Source organism: Dreissena polymorpha, chromosome 12, assembly GCF_020536995.1.
Source record: "Dreissena polymorpha isolate Duluth1 chromosome 12, UMN_Dpol_1.0, whole genome shotgun sequence".
NCBI lineage: Eukaryota > Metazoa > Mollusca > Bivalvia > Myida > Dreissenidae > Dreissena > Dreissena polymorpha.
This window is the reverse complement of record NC_068366.1, coordinates 15,932,244-15,953,222: the sequence shown is the minus strand read 5'-3', so window position 1 is coordinate 15,953,222 and position 20,979 is coordinate 15,932,244. Positions and strand designations below refer to the sequence as shown.

Here is a 20,979-nt window from a genome sequence, read left to right as displayed (position 1 = left end):
AGGCCTAAGCATTCTTGAGTTATCATCCGAAAACAATTTTACTGATTGGAGTCACTGTGACCTTGACCTTTGACCTTTGACCTAGTGACCTTAAAATCAATAGGGGTCATCTGCCAGTCATGATCAATGTACCAATAAAGTTTCATGATTCTAGGCTTAAGCGTTCTTGAGTTATCTTCCGGAAACCATTTTACTATTTCAAATCACTGTGACCTTGACCTTTGACCTAGTGACCTGAAAATCTATAGGGGTCATATGCCATTCATGATCAATGTACCTATGAAGTTTCATGATCCTATGTACCTATGAAGTTTCATGATCCTAGGCGTAAGCGTTCTTGAGTTATCATCCGGAAACCATTTGGTGGACGGACCGACCGACATGTGCAAAACAATATACCCCCTCTCCTTCGAAGGGGGGCATAGTAACAGAAAAGTCAATGCTTATTAAGTAATTATAGTCCATTCATTCGAATACCCTATAAGTTACAACTCTCACGTTGTTACACATTAACCCATTTATGCGTAGTGGACTCTCCCATCCTTCTAAATTGGATCAATTTATTTCCAAAATTAGGGAAGTTTAGTATATTTATTACTATATTGAGAATATTTCTTACAGAAATTTCTTTAAACAAACAGCGCAGACCCTGATGAGACGCCGCATCATGCGGCGTCTCATCTGTGTCTACGCTGTTTGCCAAGGCCTTTTTCTAGACGCTATGCATAAATGGGTTAATGAATTTCGTTTGATGACGTTTGTTTTGTTGCACAGACTTTTCCACTTTTCGAATGCACTGGATGTGTATATGAATTGAATAATACACGTTTCGACTACTGAAACGTATCACTGAAGCGAACGTGTTCTTGAAGGCGCGTTTCTCTTTCTGGCTCACGGCCCGGACCTGGTCAATCACCTGGGTCCCGTAAACATCCTTATCCTTTCGTGTCGCGTCACGCCCTTCGCGTCTTCTATTTAAAGGAATTTACTCTACAATTATTGAAGAACTAAACTCTAAAACTCATGTTTATTCTTGGCTCTGCAGATCATACACGTAAAGCTACCGATGTATACGCTTTTGTATAATGATATTCAAGTTGTCATTTTAGAAGACAACCAGGGTCTAAAAAGAAACATTTCAACGCGTGCAAGTAGTTTCTCTAAGCTTTACGCATGGTATTCGTCTTCTTTATGTAACGTAACGTTCATACACAAAAACTTTTAAGCAGCATTATAATACAATTGGAAGGTAAATATTTTGTAAGTATTGAATTAATTTAAAGTGTTCTATACGGAATATTAAATATGTTGTACAAGTAGTAATTAAACAGGCATATTCATTAATATTATATTATTTTTTCTTTTCTTTTCCTCAAGAGCACATATAAAAAAAAAAAAATCAGGTTTGGTGATAGCTCTTGCCTTAAAGCTAAGATCATTTGAAACGTCACCGTGCAGTTGTCAAATGCACCATGTGTTTTTTCTTTATCGAACTACTCGGAAATTATTGATTAGATAGTGCACTAAACCATTCCATACATTTTTATTTTACCCTAGCTTTTTATGCCCCCGAAGGAGGGCATATAGTGATCGGACTGTCCGTATGTCCGTCACACTTTGCGTTTAGGTTTCGAAAAATGCTCATAACTTCTGTGTCCATTGAGATGTAACCTTCATATTTGGTATGCATGTGTATATGGACAAAGCCTTTCCATACACACACAAATTTTGACCCCTGTGACCTTGAACTAAGGGTCTGCGTTTAAGTTTCGAAAAATACTTATAACTTATATGTCCCTTGAGATATAACCTTCATATTTGGTATGCATGTGTATATGGACAAGACTTTTCCACACGCACACAAATTTTGACCCCTGTGACCTTGACCTTTAACGTAGGGTCCGCGTTTAGGTTTCGAAATCTGCGTTTAGTTTTCAAAAATGCTCATAACTTCTATCAAAGCGTTAATAGGGGGCATATGTCATCCTATGGTGACAGCTCTTGTTTGGTTCAATATTTGCAGTACTAATGAAACTTAAACTTGTTATTGTGCGATTTTAAAGTAAAATACTGCGGACATTTTGGAAGCCGTCGATTATTTTTCTCCTTAAAACGTCATGCGGGTATAAAGGGTAATATTAAAACAACAAGAGCACTGCATAGTGGGTGCCAACGCTCGGCTGTGGGTGCAGTTTTGAATAAATGAAAGCTTGTCAAAAGGGAATGAAGAAAGGTAAGTGGCGAGAAGAACTCATAGGAGAGTTTTTTTATAAGAGGTCACAGTGACCTTGACCTTTGACTTAGTGACCAAAAATGGGTGCGGCGTGTAGAACTCATCAAGGTGCAGCTACATATGAAGTTTCAAAGTTGTAGGTGGAAGTACTTCGATTTTACAGCCAATGTTAAGGTTTTAGCACGACGCGGACGGCGGACGGCAGACGCCGGACGACGAGCAAGCTATGACAATACCTCGTGTTTTCTCCAAAAACAGCCGAGATAAAAATTGGAATAAGTGGAGAAATCACATTCATAAGAAACCCGATTCTCTCTGTGCATTTGATGATGGTGACCATCGTTATCGCAGATTTTAATATACATGTAACTGTCTCAATGTGTGCTATTTTCTGACGGCCGAGCAAGCTCTGACGTATGTTATCGTCAATATTACATATGAGCCGCGTTCTGAGAAAACTGGGTATAATTCATGTGCGTAAAGTGTCGTCAAAAACAGCAAACGCGCTATGCACATTGCAAATACAGATAACCATATGCATAGTGTCCGCCATAATTGTAAGACTGCCAAAAAATGACACCACTGTAAAAACGCAACAAGTAAAATTATAAACGTCACTGTGTATCATAACTCAAAACATGCGCATTAAAAACCTCAGACATGATTCGTATTTGAAAACAGATTTAACGCAAACTTGTAAGAGAAGTATAAAAAGGTTTGGAAAATGTCATCTTAAGTTAAAACATCTGTACAATTTAATCAAAAATAGTCAGTCCTTACACGTGCAGCGATTTCCACGCGCATTTATTGATAATTGACAAGTGTGAGCACATTCAAATACAACTTCTGGCATATAACAAAATATAACCATACATTTACTGTGGTATAATCTGCCGTTTATGAGACAATTATATTTACATATTTTATTCTTAGAGGTTCCTCCAAGTGTATAGTACGTTCATTTCATTCATAAATGTCACATGACTACATATATAACAGGTACACGTGTCGTTAACATCTAACAGAGTGTTTACAATTAATCTATATTGCATATACATGTATTGCACAAAACAGCACAATATATTGTCACACGGAAAAGGTTACTTAAAGACTTGTTAACATAATATATAAAACATACTTGTAGTAACGTATGTCCGTGGCGTATATTTAAACTCTCGAAGGACGAGTTCAATAGCATGAATCCATGTTCCGTGAGATACAAACCACCACCGACCATACACAAACTCGTAAACAATAAACTATTCACTCGATTTTCAAATAGTATGTACCGCATGAAGTTGTATACAAAATGGTAATAAATACACGCTATAGTGAAAGCTCAATATTTAACATTAAAGTGTTTACATGTTTACGCTTGCGTGAATCATTTACTAATTTATATTAGCTAATTGCGCGTCGCCATAGCATTTTAAGAACAAAAAAGGGAAAAACACATCAAAATGTTTCTTGTTTTTGAATTTATATCCCGTATAGTTTAATCAATTTCGAATAATGAATCGAATTTCAATGTTCAATGTTGTCCTTAGTGTTATGTCGCTCTCTGATTGTTCTTATCGTCTTGAATCTGTGACAACTTGTTTGATAATTGTCAGTTAGATAAAATGGTGCTCCAGGAAATATAGATAGCATTATCTTCTAATTCACGTCGCGAAATATCAATGCTGTCCTGCCGCTGAATCCATTGACAAATCTCATCTTCATCATATAAATAGGAGGGACACAATTCGCAAGACACACACGCGTCCCGTGACTTTGACCATTCCACAATCGACTTTATATGTTGAGCGGAAACCTTAACGTATTGATAAACTACCTTTCTGATCGATTCAGGAAGGAAGTAGAGCTGTTTATCCGAAATGTTTGTTTGTACTAATATTAGTGTGTGTAGAGTTGTCAGGTTTGGAAGAGTTGAACAGAGAAGATCAATTGGTATTGCAAAATACCCCAGCTTTAGAAGTCTAATATTTTTACCAGTGACAGACATCGATTGAAAGATGCACTCAACTGATAAAAGTGTGTTTGCCCATATTTCACACGCATGCATATAGGTGCAGTCTAAATTACTTATATCAGTTTGCCAACATGATAAATACTTGAGTTTTAGACCCTGTAAGTCAAATGGACACTCGCCAATAAGCCAGATACGACAATACGACAATGTTTCTCTTGATTGCGAAATAATTTCCTGTGCACGATATGATTCCTCTTGAGCTAAGTCAATACATCGTGTATCAAGGCTAATGATGTTTGATATGTTCATATCGATTAACGTCTTTAAAGCATCGTTTTCATTGATCTTTTTATTTTTTAAATCGTCAAGTGATACATGACTGAGTGTCAGTTGTAAGCACGGCTGTTCATTTGCCACCCTTTCAATAAAGCCATCCAATACAATTCCTTGTGCTACAGAAACCGTGGCATATATATCAGTCGCCTGTTCAAACATACAATGCAGCTTGCTTTCAAAGTCGCATGTTATGACATCCATGATGTGCTGTGACATTCTTTCAGCCGCTGGAGCACACATTCCACACGTGAAGATAAATAACTGACCAATGTCCAGAATAGAATCAGCATCACAATACACCGACTGTATGACGTTCATGATGTCTTCAATTTCCGTCTGATTCCTTTCAATATACAACGACGCTAGAAACTCCTGAATTGTTTTGTGTACAAACATGTATGGAACATTCTTTCGCGAGCTAAGCGCCAACTCTTTTTTCTTTGTGATAATCCCTGTCTGAAGTAAGTAATCAAGTTTTGTTTTCGTCATGTGGTTTGTGATTGTGTTTTTCGAAAAAACTAGCGAAGATTCTTTATTAGAGTCTGTTAGTGTTTTAAATGCAAGCACACTTGCAGAGCGGACCAGCGACCAATTTCCCCGCAGATACTCGGTTGTTTCTGTTCCAAATGTTTGTGTAATTTCCTCAAAATAAGTTTATTCAGTGTCAAATTCTTTAATTTGAAGTTTTTGCAATCCCTTGGCTATGTGCATATCTAGCATATTCATGTATATAGCACATAGTGAACCTTCCATCAATCGCCCAACGTAAAACTGATGAACTAACTGCACACAAACAGCTGGTAATGTAATGAGATTGTAGAAGCTTTTTGCCTTTATTTTCTTCAAGAAATCAATACATTTGCCTTGTTGATCATTTTTAGAAATACCGTCCTTCTCAGCTAAAACATGGATGACATTCTCCGCCAAGGTTTCGTAGTTTGTAACGCCGGAAATTTCGAACATACGCGTCAACGTATCGCTCATGCTTAGATTGGCAAGTTTCCATGGTCGTGCGGTTATAATGTTGGTAATGTTTGTTCGCTTTAAATACAGTGGCATACCTCGGTCTTTACGGCACTTGCACGCAGAGTCACATGGCGGTGGGAAGGGTATTTCAGGATGGCACCATTCGTCTGCAGCGTCTGTCAGAACAATACATTTATGTTCCCAGACACTGTCATCCCAAGGTAGTCTGTTGCCTTTTATGGCATCCTCGACCATCTGACTGACGTTACACATTGATCCGCTGTAATCACGTAATGACACAAAAAACAGAAATGTGTAGTCTCGCAAAGTGTCAAGATCGCTGAAACCTGTTCGGTTTGACGCTTTTCCTCTGGAAGTGACTGTCCCTATTTTTTTTAGTACTGGCACCATTTTCAGAATGGGCTTTACACCAATCAAGAACTAGCTTTGTTGAAAACGTCGTTTTACCACAACCCGGATTGCCTTGGATATAAATTGTATTAAACGGATTCCCATCACGATGAAGCAACTCTTTGTAGGAATTCACATTTGATTCCATCGTTGAAGTCTTGTCCGTTTTACTCCCGCCTTGTCTGTCGTCTTGGCCTCTCTTCAGTTCCGTGATAGACGGGGGAACGTAGATCCGTTCTAAAGGTACATCTATGTCAGGATCCAGCATCGACACCGGCACAACGCACCTTTCTCTGTACTGTTCGACTAGCCACGACTGGATTTCTGCCAGAAATGTAATTGTAATTATATATAACTATTTTACGAAACCTACAAGTAGATTCTAAGTGTGACTTTTAGTGCTAACAGTGGGAAAATGATGATGTTGCTGGTTATGACAGTTTCAAGGATTAGGAAAATGATCATGATGATTATTATGATGAATGTTTTAGTTGCAGCATACGGTCGTTCTCATCAAAATTGTCTAAAATATTTCATTTTAATGCTTTTACACGTTACATAGCATTTCTAGATATACTAGTAATTGTCAAATCACGTTGTACCTACAAATTTCAGATCAATAAACACGAATAAACTATAAAACAGACTCAAAAGAATTCACCACAAAAAAACTCACACATTTGTTCTAAATTTAAATATTAACGCTATAGTTATTCCTTTTTAGACTGTACGTGCTTGTATTGAAAAAAACGTTTGAAACATAATTGTTTCCCCTCAGTCTTTCCCGTTCAAAAACAAGTTCGTTCGTTCAAATATAAAATTAAGTTATGAGTAGTAATAATAAAAAAGTTAATTTGTTAATAAACATCAGAAAAAAAGAAACAAGCTGAGCAACACATTAAAATAAAGACATACACATGGCGGGTAATGCTGTTTTGTTGCTGCTGTATTCATGTTTTATTTTATCACGATGACAGTGATGATGATATTGATTGGATGAGACAGTGAGTACAGACAAAATAAACACGTTTCAGTAGTTAATCTGTCCAAAGACAACGCGCTTAACTATTTTACAGGCTTTAAAGTCCTTTTAATATTCACACAATATGCTTACCTTAAATACATACTTTGTGTCATTGGCTATAGTAGTTATATAGTATATGCAAACTTAAAGCTGAATATATTTACACTACAATATGGATTTCCCACGCACTCAGTCCAAACATTCCAGCTCAATACCTCCATAACAATTCAAGGTAGCAAAAACCATTTTGTCCATTTGTTAATAAAAATGACATTTTCTAAACTAGCATGTAATTCAATCCTACTCTAGGTCTGCATAAAAACTACATACAAAGAAATCAAAGAACAACTCCCTCATCATCGCTAAAGTTATTGTCCGGGAGATCTTTTTTGTATATTTTATTATCAATGCCATTGACCTTGCTGCACAAAAGCTACATTCCGACTGAAGTTATTTAGCAAACAATTGTATCTTTTTTTTTACAAAAGTAACCTTGACATTATTGGTCTCAAATGTTACCAGATTCAGGTCAGAATATGAGTTTGTGACCATGCATGATGATCCCAAATACATGTGCGATGTGTCAATGAATATCTGTTGAAATAATGTTTTTGTTGCATGCACACATTAACATTTCTAATTGCACTCAAACCTTAACCTTAGTATTTTTAAGTAAACAAGAGATGTGCTTGTCAGAAACACAGTGCCCCCTATTTCGCCGCTTTGAAATAAATTTTCAATATATCATTTGACAGTTTTACAAATTATCTCCCTTTTAAAGCTTATTACTTCCTTTGGATTGTATTTTTTGACTTTTAACATTGAAGGATGACCTTGACCTTTCACCACTCAAAATGTGCAGCTTTATGAGATAAACATGCATGCCGAATATATCTAGTTGCTATCTTTAATATTTAAAAAGTTTTGAGACACACAACATGAATGACAGACAGACAGGCCAAAAACAATATACCCCCGATCTTTCGATCCGGAGGTATAAAAAGGAGGGATATTATCATGCTGAAAGGCTGGTTAGAATATTCCCTTTTTTGAATTTACTCCAACACTGCAGTTCAATTGTTATAAATGGGTGGAGAACTTTGTTCACACACTGTATTGATTAAAAAAATATGCGGTTTCAATTTTTATTATTATATAACATATCGATAAGAGCATAAAATCAAGGCTTTTAAAACGAGTTGTTTCTATGTCGTATAACCCTTATCATTGGTCAAAGAAATATATTATAAAAAAATAGCCCACTTGTGTTTTGAAATTATAAGGAGAGAGAATATCTACTCAACATCATAAATCTGCCGTAACTTTTACATTGTTGGAAACTTCGGTTATGGAGAGGTGATTGAAAGTGATATTATGGGCATCTAACCGTATATGCTATGTTGATAGGTGTCTTTCGCAACCCTTGTTTATGATTGGTGTGTATACACTTATATTTAGTAATGCAGCATCAACATACCAAAACAATATCCCGGAAATAGAAAAATAATGCATTTGAAAATCATCATGTAAAATATCAAATATAATACATATATTTTATGAACAACTAGTAGCCAGATGAGTTGTAGACAATTGGTCAGTAACCACATTTTAACTAACTCTTTTGACCTAAGTTCTTTTCAGCTCAATTCAACAGTGAAAAATGCCCATAATATCACTTTAAATATAATGCTGTGTTATTTTGTTACCAGCGCGTACGAATACACATCTAACGGGATGTTGACTGGAGATAAGAACATTGCTCTGGTCACAAAATCATCTTTTCACGAATAAATTGGATAACAATGATACATTATTGAAGTGATTCAGGTTATTTCCATTGATCATGTTAATATCTTAATAATTGTACACGCTAGAAGAAAATAAGAATTTGCCATTATATTAAAATTACTCAAATGTCATTGTTTATAAACATGCATAGTACCTACCGGATAGTGTACTGTTCCTTGTTGCATTCTTCTGTGTATTCAGCACTTCACTTTCTTTCCTTCGTACTTTTTTAAGTACATCATCTCCTTTCCTTTGTATCGTTTCAAGTACGTCATCTCCTGTACTGTGTACAGTTTCCAGTACATCCTCTCCTTTCCTTTGTACCGTTTCAAGTATGTCAACTTCTTTCGTTTGTACAGTTTTTATAACGTCGTCGCCTTTCCTTTGTATTGTTTCAAGTGCTTTACTTATGTTTTCATTTAAAGCATCGACCATTTCTTTGACAAGTTTATCCCTTTCTTGTTCAAGAGCTTCTTTAATTTGTGAAATCAAATTGTCTTTCAAGTGCTGAAAAGTGGTTGCAACATCTTCAGCAGTAATTGCTAGCGTTCCATTCTTTAGCTGTGAAAACATAAGTGTGCAATAGTTATTCACTTGCGATACATAAACTGCTATAAACTGAGCCGCGATATCATTTTTACAAATCATCTAACCAAGTTTTTATAAAGATATAACTATACATCAACAAGTTTTCTTCTTATTTTACATATTGACCTAGTTTTTGACCGCACGTGAACCGATTTTGAATTCTACAAATATATGATTGAGACAAATGTTCCAACAAGTAAAATGTTGAAAACTTACAAAAGGCGATCACTAAAGCTCACCATGAGCACATTGTTCTAAGGTGAGTTAAGAAGTGCAGAATGCGCTACTAATATACATGATCAAATCAAATTAATCCATTTGAAATGCGCACCATAATTATACAATACCCTTTTGTCAAACCTGTTTTAGCTTCTCAACTGCAATTTTCGACGCAGCCTGATGGTTGAAATGTTTCAGGTTCTGCAACAGCGCCACTAGAGTGTCGATGGCTCTGTCACTGTCATGGCTGGTCATGGACATTGTGGAGGAATGGCATACAGCTTGCCTTACATCTCTAGCCTGAAATGTCAGCTTGTCTTCAACCATTTGTGCATTGTGTGAGTGAATGCATGTCTTAGTTATTACTGGTGTATCCCTCCGTTTTAATTATTTCAACACCAATAAAGTAAATATCAAGAAAGTAAATTTCTAAACTTCATTATGTACTAATGATTATTCATATAATGATAAGATAATGTTTATTAAAACTTTCCATATAGTATTTGACTCTTTTTGACATTAAATCAGAATCATAAAATTTCAACTGTTTATATTTTGCTAAATTATTGTTCGATAAAATAGTTTGTCAATTTTATCAACTATTGAAATATATATGTATTCCATAAATGTTCTTAACATTTCTTTACCATACTTGATTGTCGTGATCATTGAAAAATATTATTTTGAAAGTGTCCTTTCTATTTCAATGTGGGCGATAACTTCTCATGGGACATACATATAGTGGAAGTGACCTCTATTCCGTTTAATGATTTTGTGTCGGACATGGACCGATCAAAATCTATTAGATTTTTAGAATTGCTGTCTCTGTCAGTATATACCCAAATGCGCAAAGTTGAATATTGGAATTGGCAGTCAGGAGTCAATACATTTATTGAAATTGTTCATACATCATGCCTCGATTAATTGCCTTGTTCTATGTTATGCTTCTGGAAAGTAAATTGACCCATTTTTACAACACTCAGGAATCGGAAAATACACAGAGTAAATCTCTTCTAAAATAAAGGTTTTTCTGGCACTGGCAATACTTGTGAGGCTCGTCTATAGGTCAGATTTGGAATCTCTACTATTAAATTAAATTTTATTTAAAGTTGTAAAAAGGTACTAAACATATATTGTTTTGTTACAATTTGTTCAAAGTAAAATCTACATTCACTGTAAAGTGTACCATTTAAATGAATCAAAAATCTAAAAGTACCATCATAATCTGCAATCAATAACAAAGAAGAAAAATAAAGGTTTTATGGACTGTCTTTTTATAAATGAAATGAAGCTTTTTTCAAATCGACAACCCATTTCAGCCTCTATTAAAGAGTGCACATTTAATTAGGCTTATCAGTTATTTCATGCAGAGCAGGTTAAAGGTAATATATTATTAAAAGTCAGATAAATTCATTAATAAAACACCATGAACACTTAAGTGTGCTGGTTTACGTTTGTAAATATTTTGCCAAAACTGCCAATTATGCATTATTTCTGATAAATGATGATGGTGTTATGAGTAGCATAAACAAGTGCGGAGTTGATAAAACTATTAACAGAAACCACTTCTTTTTTAATTAATTTTACTCAATTCTCCATAATTTCACCTCAGGCACAAGTCACTTCTTCCTAAAATGTAAACGTAGTATCACTGAGATCCCTTTGATGGTTGATTGATTTGCTAATTGTATTTTATTGTCAAGATTAACATAGAACATTGGCTTAAATTATAAAATCATGGGACCTGGGTCAGAGGGAAGGATGCGGGTTGACGGGGCATGGTCAAAAGAAAGGAATTGATTTGTATGATACCCCTGCGTGTGAACTGAAAATGTTTTAAGTTATTTTTAAGTACGAAATAATTAAAAATTATTTTTTAAATCGCAATTGTTAAGATTATCATGTATTAATTTTTAGACTTTCTGCAGTAATAGTACCTTGACGCAGACATTTTCCTTTTGTGTCAGGTCGTCCTTGAAATACATTTGAAAGAATTCACAGTTGTACATAATATTAACTATGCCGTTGAAGTCGGCTTCTTCTTCTTTATTAACGTCCTTGTATCCGTCTTTTGAGAGATAGCATTTTGCAATTTGCCAGGGTTCGGCGCACCATTTAGACGCATCTGTGTTAACCCATGTAGGGCCTTGAAAACTTTTTGGTTTTGAACGATTGCGAAATCGGTGATGGCATACAATTTTCTTACATATTTCATTGCATAAATTAGCGCTGCAATTTCGAGGCTTATGAATGTCATGAAATGCGCATCTTCCGTTTTTATAATGGCAGCATTGATTATCGGTGTCACAAGTCAAAACATTTGTAGTGTAACACTGACTGCAGACATCGATCTCCGGAATACCGTGTTTTCTATTGATCTCTTTACGGATGGTATTATACAGTTAATTAGTAATCTCTTTGACAATGTCGAGAAGGCAGTCACGTGTGATGTTCATACCCATGGCCGCCTTAAACCAGTTCTGGGTTTCCGGCTTGCGAATGATATCAATGTAGTCCGACATTTTCCTTCAAAATAATTTAATTTTCAGTAAAAGTTAGAGTTATTATTACTAAATATAAAAACCTTTTAGTTAGTTTCTTTGATTACAATGTAATTTGTAATATGTTACAAGTACATGTTTCGAAAAATTACTTAAATATTATGTAAATTATTTATATACACAATTACTTAAAAATGAACAATTATAATCTAAAGTCTGTATCTACACAATTACCTTATTATAAACAATTATTTTGTTAACTATTTATTTACGCAATTACTTAAATGAAAACGAGGTCAGGAACTTTAATGAACTAAAGCTGTTAAAGGGGCCGTCCCACAGACTTTGGCATGTATTAAAGCTTGTCATTAACCGCTACAAATGCTTTATATTGATAACAAAAATTAACATTTGAACTAAAAATCTCCAGTAAAAAATAAGAATACAATTTAAAACAAGAGGCCATGTTGGCCCTGTATCGCTCCACTTTTTTTTTGCGAAAACCAAAGTGCAATGCGCATGGGTTGAAATGAACTCAAGCATGTGACTTTCTCTTTCTATCCCTCGTCCCACTGGGCGCTTAAAGTTGGAAGGGTGAGCATTTTTATGAATGGAAAAAATTACTACCGTGTTAACTAAAAAGACTAAAAAGCCTGGTATTTGTTGCAAAGGTCCTTTGCTTATAACGTAAGTACATTTATCTCTCCAAAAGATATTGTCGTTCTGTCTATTTCACATATTTTAGATGCTGAAGATCAAATCTACGCATTTGATTTGAAACAGATTCAAAAGACCCATATGAATCAAAATGCCTAAACCCTTTACCAAACGACACATTTTGGACATTCCCAATTTGAAAGAGGTTGCAGAAGACAATTAAATTGTAATGGAATCTGAAGGAAATGATCAGGTAGGGATGAAATAATTGTGATAAAAGGAGAAATTGCTCATCTTGAGCAATTTCTCCTTTTATCACAATTATTTATAAAGTCGTCAGCTACAAACCTGTAAAATCATGTTAGTGTTTGGCAAAGGGTTAATAATCTCTGGTTCCTTTTTAAGAGCCTTTCACACATTAATAACAAATACAATAGTAGCATCTTTCTTTGTAAAGAATCATCTCAAAATATAACAAGGGCTGTTTGTAAAACATGCGTGCCCCCATATATGGCTGTCAGTTGTAGTGGCAGTCATTGTGTGAATACGTTATTTGGCACTGTGACCTTGACCTTTGACCAAGGGACCTAAAAATCAATAGGGGTCATCTGCGAGTCATGATCAATGTACCTATGAGGTTTCATGATCCTAGGCATATTAGCTTTCTTGAGTTATCACCCGGAAACCATTTTACTGTGTAAAGTCACCGTGACCTTGTCCTTTGACCTAGTGACCTGAGCGTCAATAGGGGTCATCTGCGAGTCATGATTAATGTACCTATTTAGTTTCATGATCCTAGGTGTAAGCCTTCTTGAGTTATCATCCGGAAACCATTTTTCTAAGTTGAGTCACCGTGACCTTGACCTTTGATCTAGAGACCTGATAATCAATAGGGGTCATCTGCGAGTCATGATCAATGTACCTATGAAGTTTCATGATCCTAGGCGTATTAGCTTTCTTGAGTTATCATCCAGAAACCATTTTACTATTTCGGGTCACCGTGACCTTTATCTTTGACCTAGTGACCTAAAAATCAATAGGGGTTATCTGAAAGTCATGACCAATGTACCTATGAAGTTTCATGATCCTAGGCATAAGCGTTCTTGAGTTAACATCCAGAAACCATTTTAAAATTTGGGTCACGGTGACCTTGACCTTTGACCTAGTGACCTGAAAATCAATAGGGGCCATCTGCGAGTCATGATCAATGTACCTATGAAGTTTCATGATCCTAGGCATAAGCGTTCTTGAGTTAAAATCCGGAAACCATTTTAAAATTTGGGTCACCGTAACCTTGACCTTTGACCAAGTGACCTGAAAATCAATAGGGGGTCATCTGCGAGTCATGAACAAATTTGCTAGAGGACTATTAGATATCACTACATACCAAATTTAGTAGCCCTAGGCTCTATAATAATGAACAAGAAGATTTTTAAAGTTTGCACAAAATAGGCCTTATTTAAGCAAATTTTCAACTTTTTGACCCCCCAGGGCAGGGTCAAATTTGACCCCAGGGACAAAATTTGAAGAAACTTGGTAGAGGACTATAAGATGTCACTACATACCAAATTTGGTAGCCCTAGGCCCTATGGTTATGGACAAGAAAATTTCTAAAGTTTTCACAAAATAGACCTTATATAAGCACATTTTCAATTTTTTGACCCCCCGGGGCAGTGTCAAATTTGACCCCATGAGCATAATTTGAAGACACTTGGTAGAGGACTATAAGATGTCACTACATACCAAATTTGGTAGCCCTAGGCCTTATGGTTATGGACAAGAAAATTTCTAAAATTTTCACAAAATAGACCTTATATAAGCACATTTTCAATTTTTTGACCCCCCGGGGCAGGGTCAAATTTGATCCAGGGGCATTATTTGAAGAAACTTGGTAGAGGACTATAAGATGTCACTACATACCAAATTTGGTAGCCCTAGGCCCAGTGGTTATGGACAAGAAGATTTTTAAAATTTCACAAAAAAGGCCTTATATAAGCAAATTTTCAATTTTTGACCCCCGGGGCAGGGTCAAATTTGACCCCAGGGGCATAATTTGAAGAGACTTGGTAGAGGACTATAAGATGTCACTACATACTAAATTTGGTAGCCTTCGGCCCAATTGTTATGGACGAGAAGATTTTTAAAGTTTTAACAAAATAGGCCTTATATAAGCAAATTTTCAATTTTTGACCCCCCAGGGCAGGGTCAAATTTGACCCCAGGAGCATAATTTGAACAAATTTGGAAGAGATTCACCCCAGGAACATTCCTAAGAAATTTCATCAGAATTGGACCAGTAGATTAGGAGAAGAAGATGTTTAAAGAAAAAGTTAACAATCAGACGGACGCACGGACACACGCACGACGGACACAGGACCATGACATAAGCCCCGCTGGCCTCTGGCCAGTGGAGCTAAAAAGAAGAAAAAACGTTAACCTTCACAGGGCTCGAATCACTGACCCCTAGAGTAATGGAAGCTTGAAGTAAAATGTTTCCCGACTTTACCACTCGACCATCTACACTCGCGTCAAATGCGGAGGTATTTTTAGCTATATAAGTTATCCTCGTAGTTTCCCAAAGTATCGATTCGCGTCGAACGACGCTTTAATCTGTTGGACAGTCCCTTTAACTGAATAACAATTGTACTGCTCTACTTGAGTGAAACTTAATATATCAGATGCTTAAAAATGTAAAACAGCAGCTAAAGTAGGCCTTTTAACCGTTTGTTTAACCGATTGTGTTTCTTTTGATGATACCAGTTTTACCACATTGGTCTTCAAAAAGTAAACAAACAAAAGTACATTCCATGATGCCAAACAAAGAACAATTAAAAAGTAAACAGCATTATTACCTCCCCTTAATACGTTTCGGTTTCAACGTTTGTACACATTTTTACGATATACCACCACCCCGATTGATAAGAATCCTAAAATTCACCAATTTAGATATTTTAAATGTCCGCAATGGATGAGCCGCTCACAACGACCTCGTGGAATGCAGATTTTCTTTGTCCTTAATGTTTCCTTAAAATATCGAATGTTTTCCTGACCATTCAACGAAGTTCCTATTTACCTGAACTTGACCACGTTATTAATGAAGTTCTCGTTTTCCCTCGTCGCCAATGAGTTAACAACTCAAGTTGCAAATTAATAATACACTATATAATTCGGTTTAAAATACAACTAAAATTTAAAGATGTGTTTCCTTAGTGTCCTTGTGGTCGTCCGCGAATCTATCGAGATCACTTTCAGTTCCGTCTAGATCCTTGATTCCTTCTCGGCCCGCCAAGTATCGTTTAACATCGTATCAAAACAATATATTATCAAAGTCTGATTATATTCAAGTGAAAACATTGACTTTTAGAAAATTCAAAATGGAGGTTTTCAAAACGAAAGTGCATACATTTTAAACAACCGATTAAAATGTACGTTTATCACAAGGACTTTCCACGTTTATCCTTCCAACAACTTACATGAATAAAACATAAAAAAACACATTACATCTCCAGATCGTGATGTATTAAAAATATGCATTTTAAACGAATTTTACTAAATATGACCTATTAACTGTGTGTACATTTCGCAATGCGGAAGTATTGAATATCAAAGGTAGACAATTTTAGAGTGTTCAACTCCTCGCAGCGTTTACCTCCCCTATTTTGCTAAAGGTTACAATATACTAAATAAGTTTGGAGTGCTAAACTCTCTAAAAACATGAACATCATTTATTAGCAGACACACTTCTCTGTAGGGGCACTTGCCATGCCTTTATTTGAGAATGTTTCTGTGTTTATGTGGTAGGGAAAACATTGTTGTTTAGTAGGAAATCACTCATTTACTTCAAGGTTGAAGACTTCATGAGACTTTGACAGATGGCCTGGAACCATCCTCAACTGCAGAGAAGCCGGTAAATAGATGGCCGTAAAACAGTGACCGCTGATTCGTGTCGAGTTCTTTCTTGCATAACGCATGACCTATCTTTTTTATTGTATAAATCAATTCGGCTTGGAGTGCTCTATAAGAAAAGGTATGGGTATGAGGGTCTCTATGCGCAAAAATTTGACATTATTTTGTATTAAAGTTATTATTTTCACATTGAATTTGTGTAAGAAATCTTTTGGTATATTGTGACCTAAAGACCTTTCACTCGCATTTAATAGTAGATTTGTGTTCGCAGTTAAGTCCCACAGGTAATTAGCGTGTGGATATGATATTAATTAGTGTATATATATACAGTAGAATTGCCATAACTTGAGCTGGAGATTTCTCGAAAACTGGCGATTACTCGAGCATTAAAGAAAGTCCCTAGCATTTTCCTTTAAGGTTCATGTAGAGGCTTCAATTTGAAAAATGTGGGACCCCTAGCATTGAACTCAAATTTGACTAAAGGAAGAGTGCCACATTGCAAATGTATACATATAAGCTTTAAAGGATGTTTTTCCTTCAAACTGCTACCGATTTTGTACATCAACGTATCATAACATCCACAAAATCAATCAAAATACAAAGCGATTTTAACAATAAAATATACATTATTTTCAAAAATCTTAATCATGTTTATTCCACGTATTTCGGCGGAAAATTATATAACTAGTGATTAATATCGACATTGACGAGGGCAAGTTACGCTTAAATAGTAAAAAAAGTTTACATATCTAGAAATATCAAAACTCGAACACATGTCATTTCATCACCACGGGGGCAGCCATTTTTAAATTAATAAAATAGAAAGAAACATGCTAAAACTCACTCATCGCCTAATTGACAATCCAAACGGTTGACGATGACAAATGCATTGAATTGTAATCTTTCCGTTGATGTTTGCAAACTGCACGATCAGACCTCATAAACACTCAAAAGAATAACTATGTAAGAAGCATTTCACCAATGTTTACAATCGTTGTCGAATCACATTACTTATATTATTGCGCATAAAATAGTACGCTTACAGACTGACAGAAAGATCGATACGTAACTCCGTTCAATTCATCACGGTATACTATTATAATGATCATTTATGATAATACATCGCTTTAACAATCTAAAAGTAGAAATAATTCTTTTAAACGGAGTTTTTAATAACGAATGTGAAAACAACGGAAGTTGGATGGATATTCTGTGAGATGCACTTCGGCTCCAGAAAAACAATACAAATAAACTAAAAAAGACGTGTGGGGGACAATTTTCAGCTGGAAAATATTTGAAATAGGGTAAGAGATGATATCTCAAAGTGGTCATTTCTGTTATTTAGTGCTGATTAATGTTAATAGTTGCTTTACTAGTTGCCACCCAACTGTCAAAATAAGATATGTGTTTTTTCAGGTATGTGTATACACATACCCGGTTTTCTCACCACTGCACGTGGTTTCGACCGATTTGTTTTGCACGTTTTTCTACGGAGCACAGCGATGGCCACGCTTTCAAAATGGGTAGAAGGAATCGAAATATAAAATCAATCGGTTTGCCAATTTCTTTATATTCCTTTACAATTTTATATGTCGTCTGCAATCTATTTCAATTTGAGATGGTTTAAAATTTGCAATTTGGTTGAGAGGTAAATAACAAAATTGTTAAGCCTTTGAAATAGAATTGTGACTCTTATTATCCACCATACCTGGATTTTTAAAAAGTAGTTACGTTTTAGTTATTTTTAGAACTTTGTTTAGGAAATTTATCCCAAAAAGGCAGTTGAATAAAAACTCATTTGTTGTTTTATGACAATAATTTTCTGTGAAATGTTGCTAACTTGACCTTGTATATCTATATAGCTTTGTATTTATTCAACTGAAGGTAGTGCATATCCCTCCTAACTTTAGATTGAGATTTTGTAAATTAGTGTAAAAATGTATTGGTTTTAAACCAAAATATGAATAAAGCACACAAATATTGAATGTCAAAAATGTGTTTATGTTATTATATCCGTCTTAAGCTTTAAAATGATATATAGTTTGACCATATTGTACCACATTGAATGAAGAAAAACCAAAGCGAAGTTTTACTGAACTTTATCCCCCCATGAACCTTAATGTCTATATAAAAATACCCGCGATAACTCAGACATGCGATTTTCGATAACTCGATGTCGTGTGCCGGTCCCTGAAAGGCATTTCACACCTACTTAACTGGCAATTATTCGAGGACGCTTTCTCGTCTGGTCGGTGCTAAAAATATTCGAGTTGTGAAAACAGCGCAATCAAGCAGACAAAAGACGCTCGAGGTTACGCATGCGCAATTAATTTCCTTCTATATTACATATAAAATAGTTGAAGTTCGATATCAATTTTTACCATGATCAAGCGCATACCCACTATATCATCATACATCATTGGAAAGATTATGTTATTATATCCGTCTTAAGCTTTAAAATGATATATAGTTTGACCATATTGTACCACATTGAATGAAGAAAAACCAAAGCGAAGTTTTACTGAACTTTATCCCCCCATGAACCTTAATGTCTATATAAAAATACCCGCGATAACTCAGACATGCGATTTTCGATAACTCGAGGTCGTGTGCCGGTCCCTGAAAGGCATTTCACACCTACTTAACTGGCAATTATTCGAGGACGCTTTCTCGTCTGGTCGGTGCTTGTAGCATAATTGCGTATCGTTCATGGAAAAGACACAGTAACCAACAAAGTTCATTTCTGATTTCTTTGCGTTTTATTTCTGCTTATTAACACAACACAACGTTTCCAAAATGTTTGTCAAATACAAGATACATGCGAAGCCCGCAACGGGCCCATCCCGCGAAAGCCAGCAATAATGCGACTTGTATGTTCGGCCGTTTAAGTAAGACTGTCATTCATACAACGCAGATGCCAATTTATACAATAATGGACAAATAAATTGGGTGACGGCTGTCTGGATGATTGACTTTAACATGAGTTGAATTACCTGATACGGGATGGCTTTATGTGTGACTTACATATCTTGTGCATATATATGCCAATAATTAAGCGAGACCACGTTTGTTTAACTGTCACCTGTCATTTAACATGAAAATATACACAAATTAACAGTGTTGCATGTGCTTACAATAGACATAACAAATTAGTGAACCCAGCCATGGGCCATAACTTGGTGCATTTTTCGTCTAATTTGACGACGACATATGATGCCCATTTATGCATTTCTTCATGAAGACAGATATTATGTATTCAGTTACACCGAACAAGAAATATACATGAAATACACCAATTATGCGACATGAAATACATCAATTATGCGACACACCTCATTTTCATTAAAGAAAGATTTTATAACTTATGATTTAAAATCTTTAGAAAGATCAAATCCTGAATGACAAGTGTCTTACAATATCATGTATCAATGTTAAATGACGTTGATCGATTGTCCACGTAACACTACAGGCGTTGTTTGACTAGTGACCTCCTGTGCTGTCCATTCGAAGTAGGTATTGCCCGGGTTGAATATGTACTTGTTGCTGTCAAGTAGATGTCTTGGTTTTTTGTTTTCTGTCTATGTTGATGCATGGGTGATGTTATCTACCATTGCTGTCGTGAAGAAGCTCTATCTATCGCCAAGCTGTGTAGGCAAATCGCACGTGGTCGGTTGCACTCATCTGCGTATCAAGGTTCACATCGAGGCTGGATATGTCATCGTGGTTTCTGTTGTTTTTGTCGCTGAACCAGCCGTCATCACGTCGTTGTTTCCGTTGTCGAACCATCTTGATATTGTCTCTGGATATGGTGTTGATGCGTACCGCGTTGCTTATCAATTGTGACGTCTGTTAAAACCTTTGTGATTGCGTTGTTGTCTCTGTTGTTGTTGATTGTACTTTTGTTCTTGGTTCCAGCGTCTTCGTTTCTCTTGGGACATTAAGATCTTCTATTGGCCATAATGCTCACGAGATATTAACTATAGCAGTGTTCTCCTTGATGTCTTAGGCCTCGGAAGTATCATTCCAAATGCGTTATCTACGCACGTCAAACAGTTGAACGGCTGCATCTACTCTATAGTGTTTAACGTCACAAGTATTGTGTCCAGTGTTGCGTCACTTGTTGTCCTTCAAAATCTTCTGGCGTTGGTCTTCTTTTAGCGATAGAACCAGGTATTCACTTTGAGAGTAAACGCCGTGATGTTCCATTCTAATTATGTTGTTTGTTTCTTCTATTCGTTGTGGAAGGCGTTGTCTCGCGAAGTCGCTCTTCTTCGGCGTTGTCTTCAAATCTCGATATTTTTATCTGCGTCGTGGTGATACAAGTATCAGTTGTTCAAAATCAAGGCAAACATTTATAAATATCCCCTTAGTTATTGTTA

The 20,979-nt window shown here is 35.8% G+C and overlaps 2 protein-coding genes across 32 annotated transcripts in view; one reads left to right on the top strand and one right to left on the bottom strand.

Moving 5' to 3' along the window:
- Positions 1-20,979, top strand: part of LOC127852183 (NADP-dependent malic enzyme-like) — a 72,687-nt gene that overhangs the window by 29,500 nt on the left and 22,208 nt on the right. The window lies entirely within an intron of this gene.
- Positions 1,396-20,979, bottom strand: part of LOC127852175 (uncharacterized) — a 133,917-nt gene continuing 114,333 nt past the window's right edge. For 4 of the 31 annotated variants that reach the window (XM_052386042.1, XM_052386038.1, XM_052386041.1 and 1 more), the window contains exons 2-5: positions 11,475-12,063; positions 9,679-9,837; positions 8,889-9,291; positions 1,396-6,242 (exon numbers count right to left, since the gene is read on the bottom strand). In XM_052386042.1, the coding sequence (XP_052242002.1) occupies positions 3,843-5,030 (1,188 nt within the window). In that variant the 5' untranslated portion in view covers positions 5,031-6,242; positions 8,889-9,291; positions 9,679-9,837; positions 11,475-12,063 and the 3' untranslated portion in view covers positions 1,396-3,842. Of the gene's footprint in view, positions 6,243-8,888; positions 9,292-9,665; positions 9,838-11,474; positions 12,064-15,131; positions 15,519-15,546; positions 16,297-20,979 lie in introns of those variants that run through there. The other 27 variants (XM_052386015.1, XM_052386016.1, XM_052386017.1 and 24 more) reach the window with 17 other exon arrangements.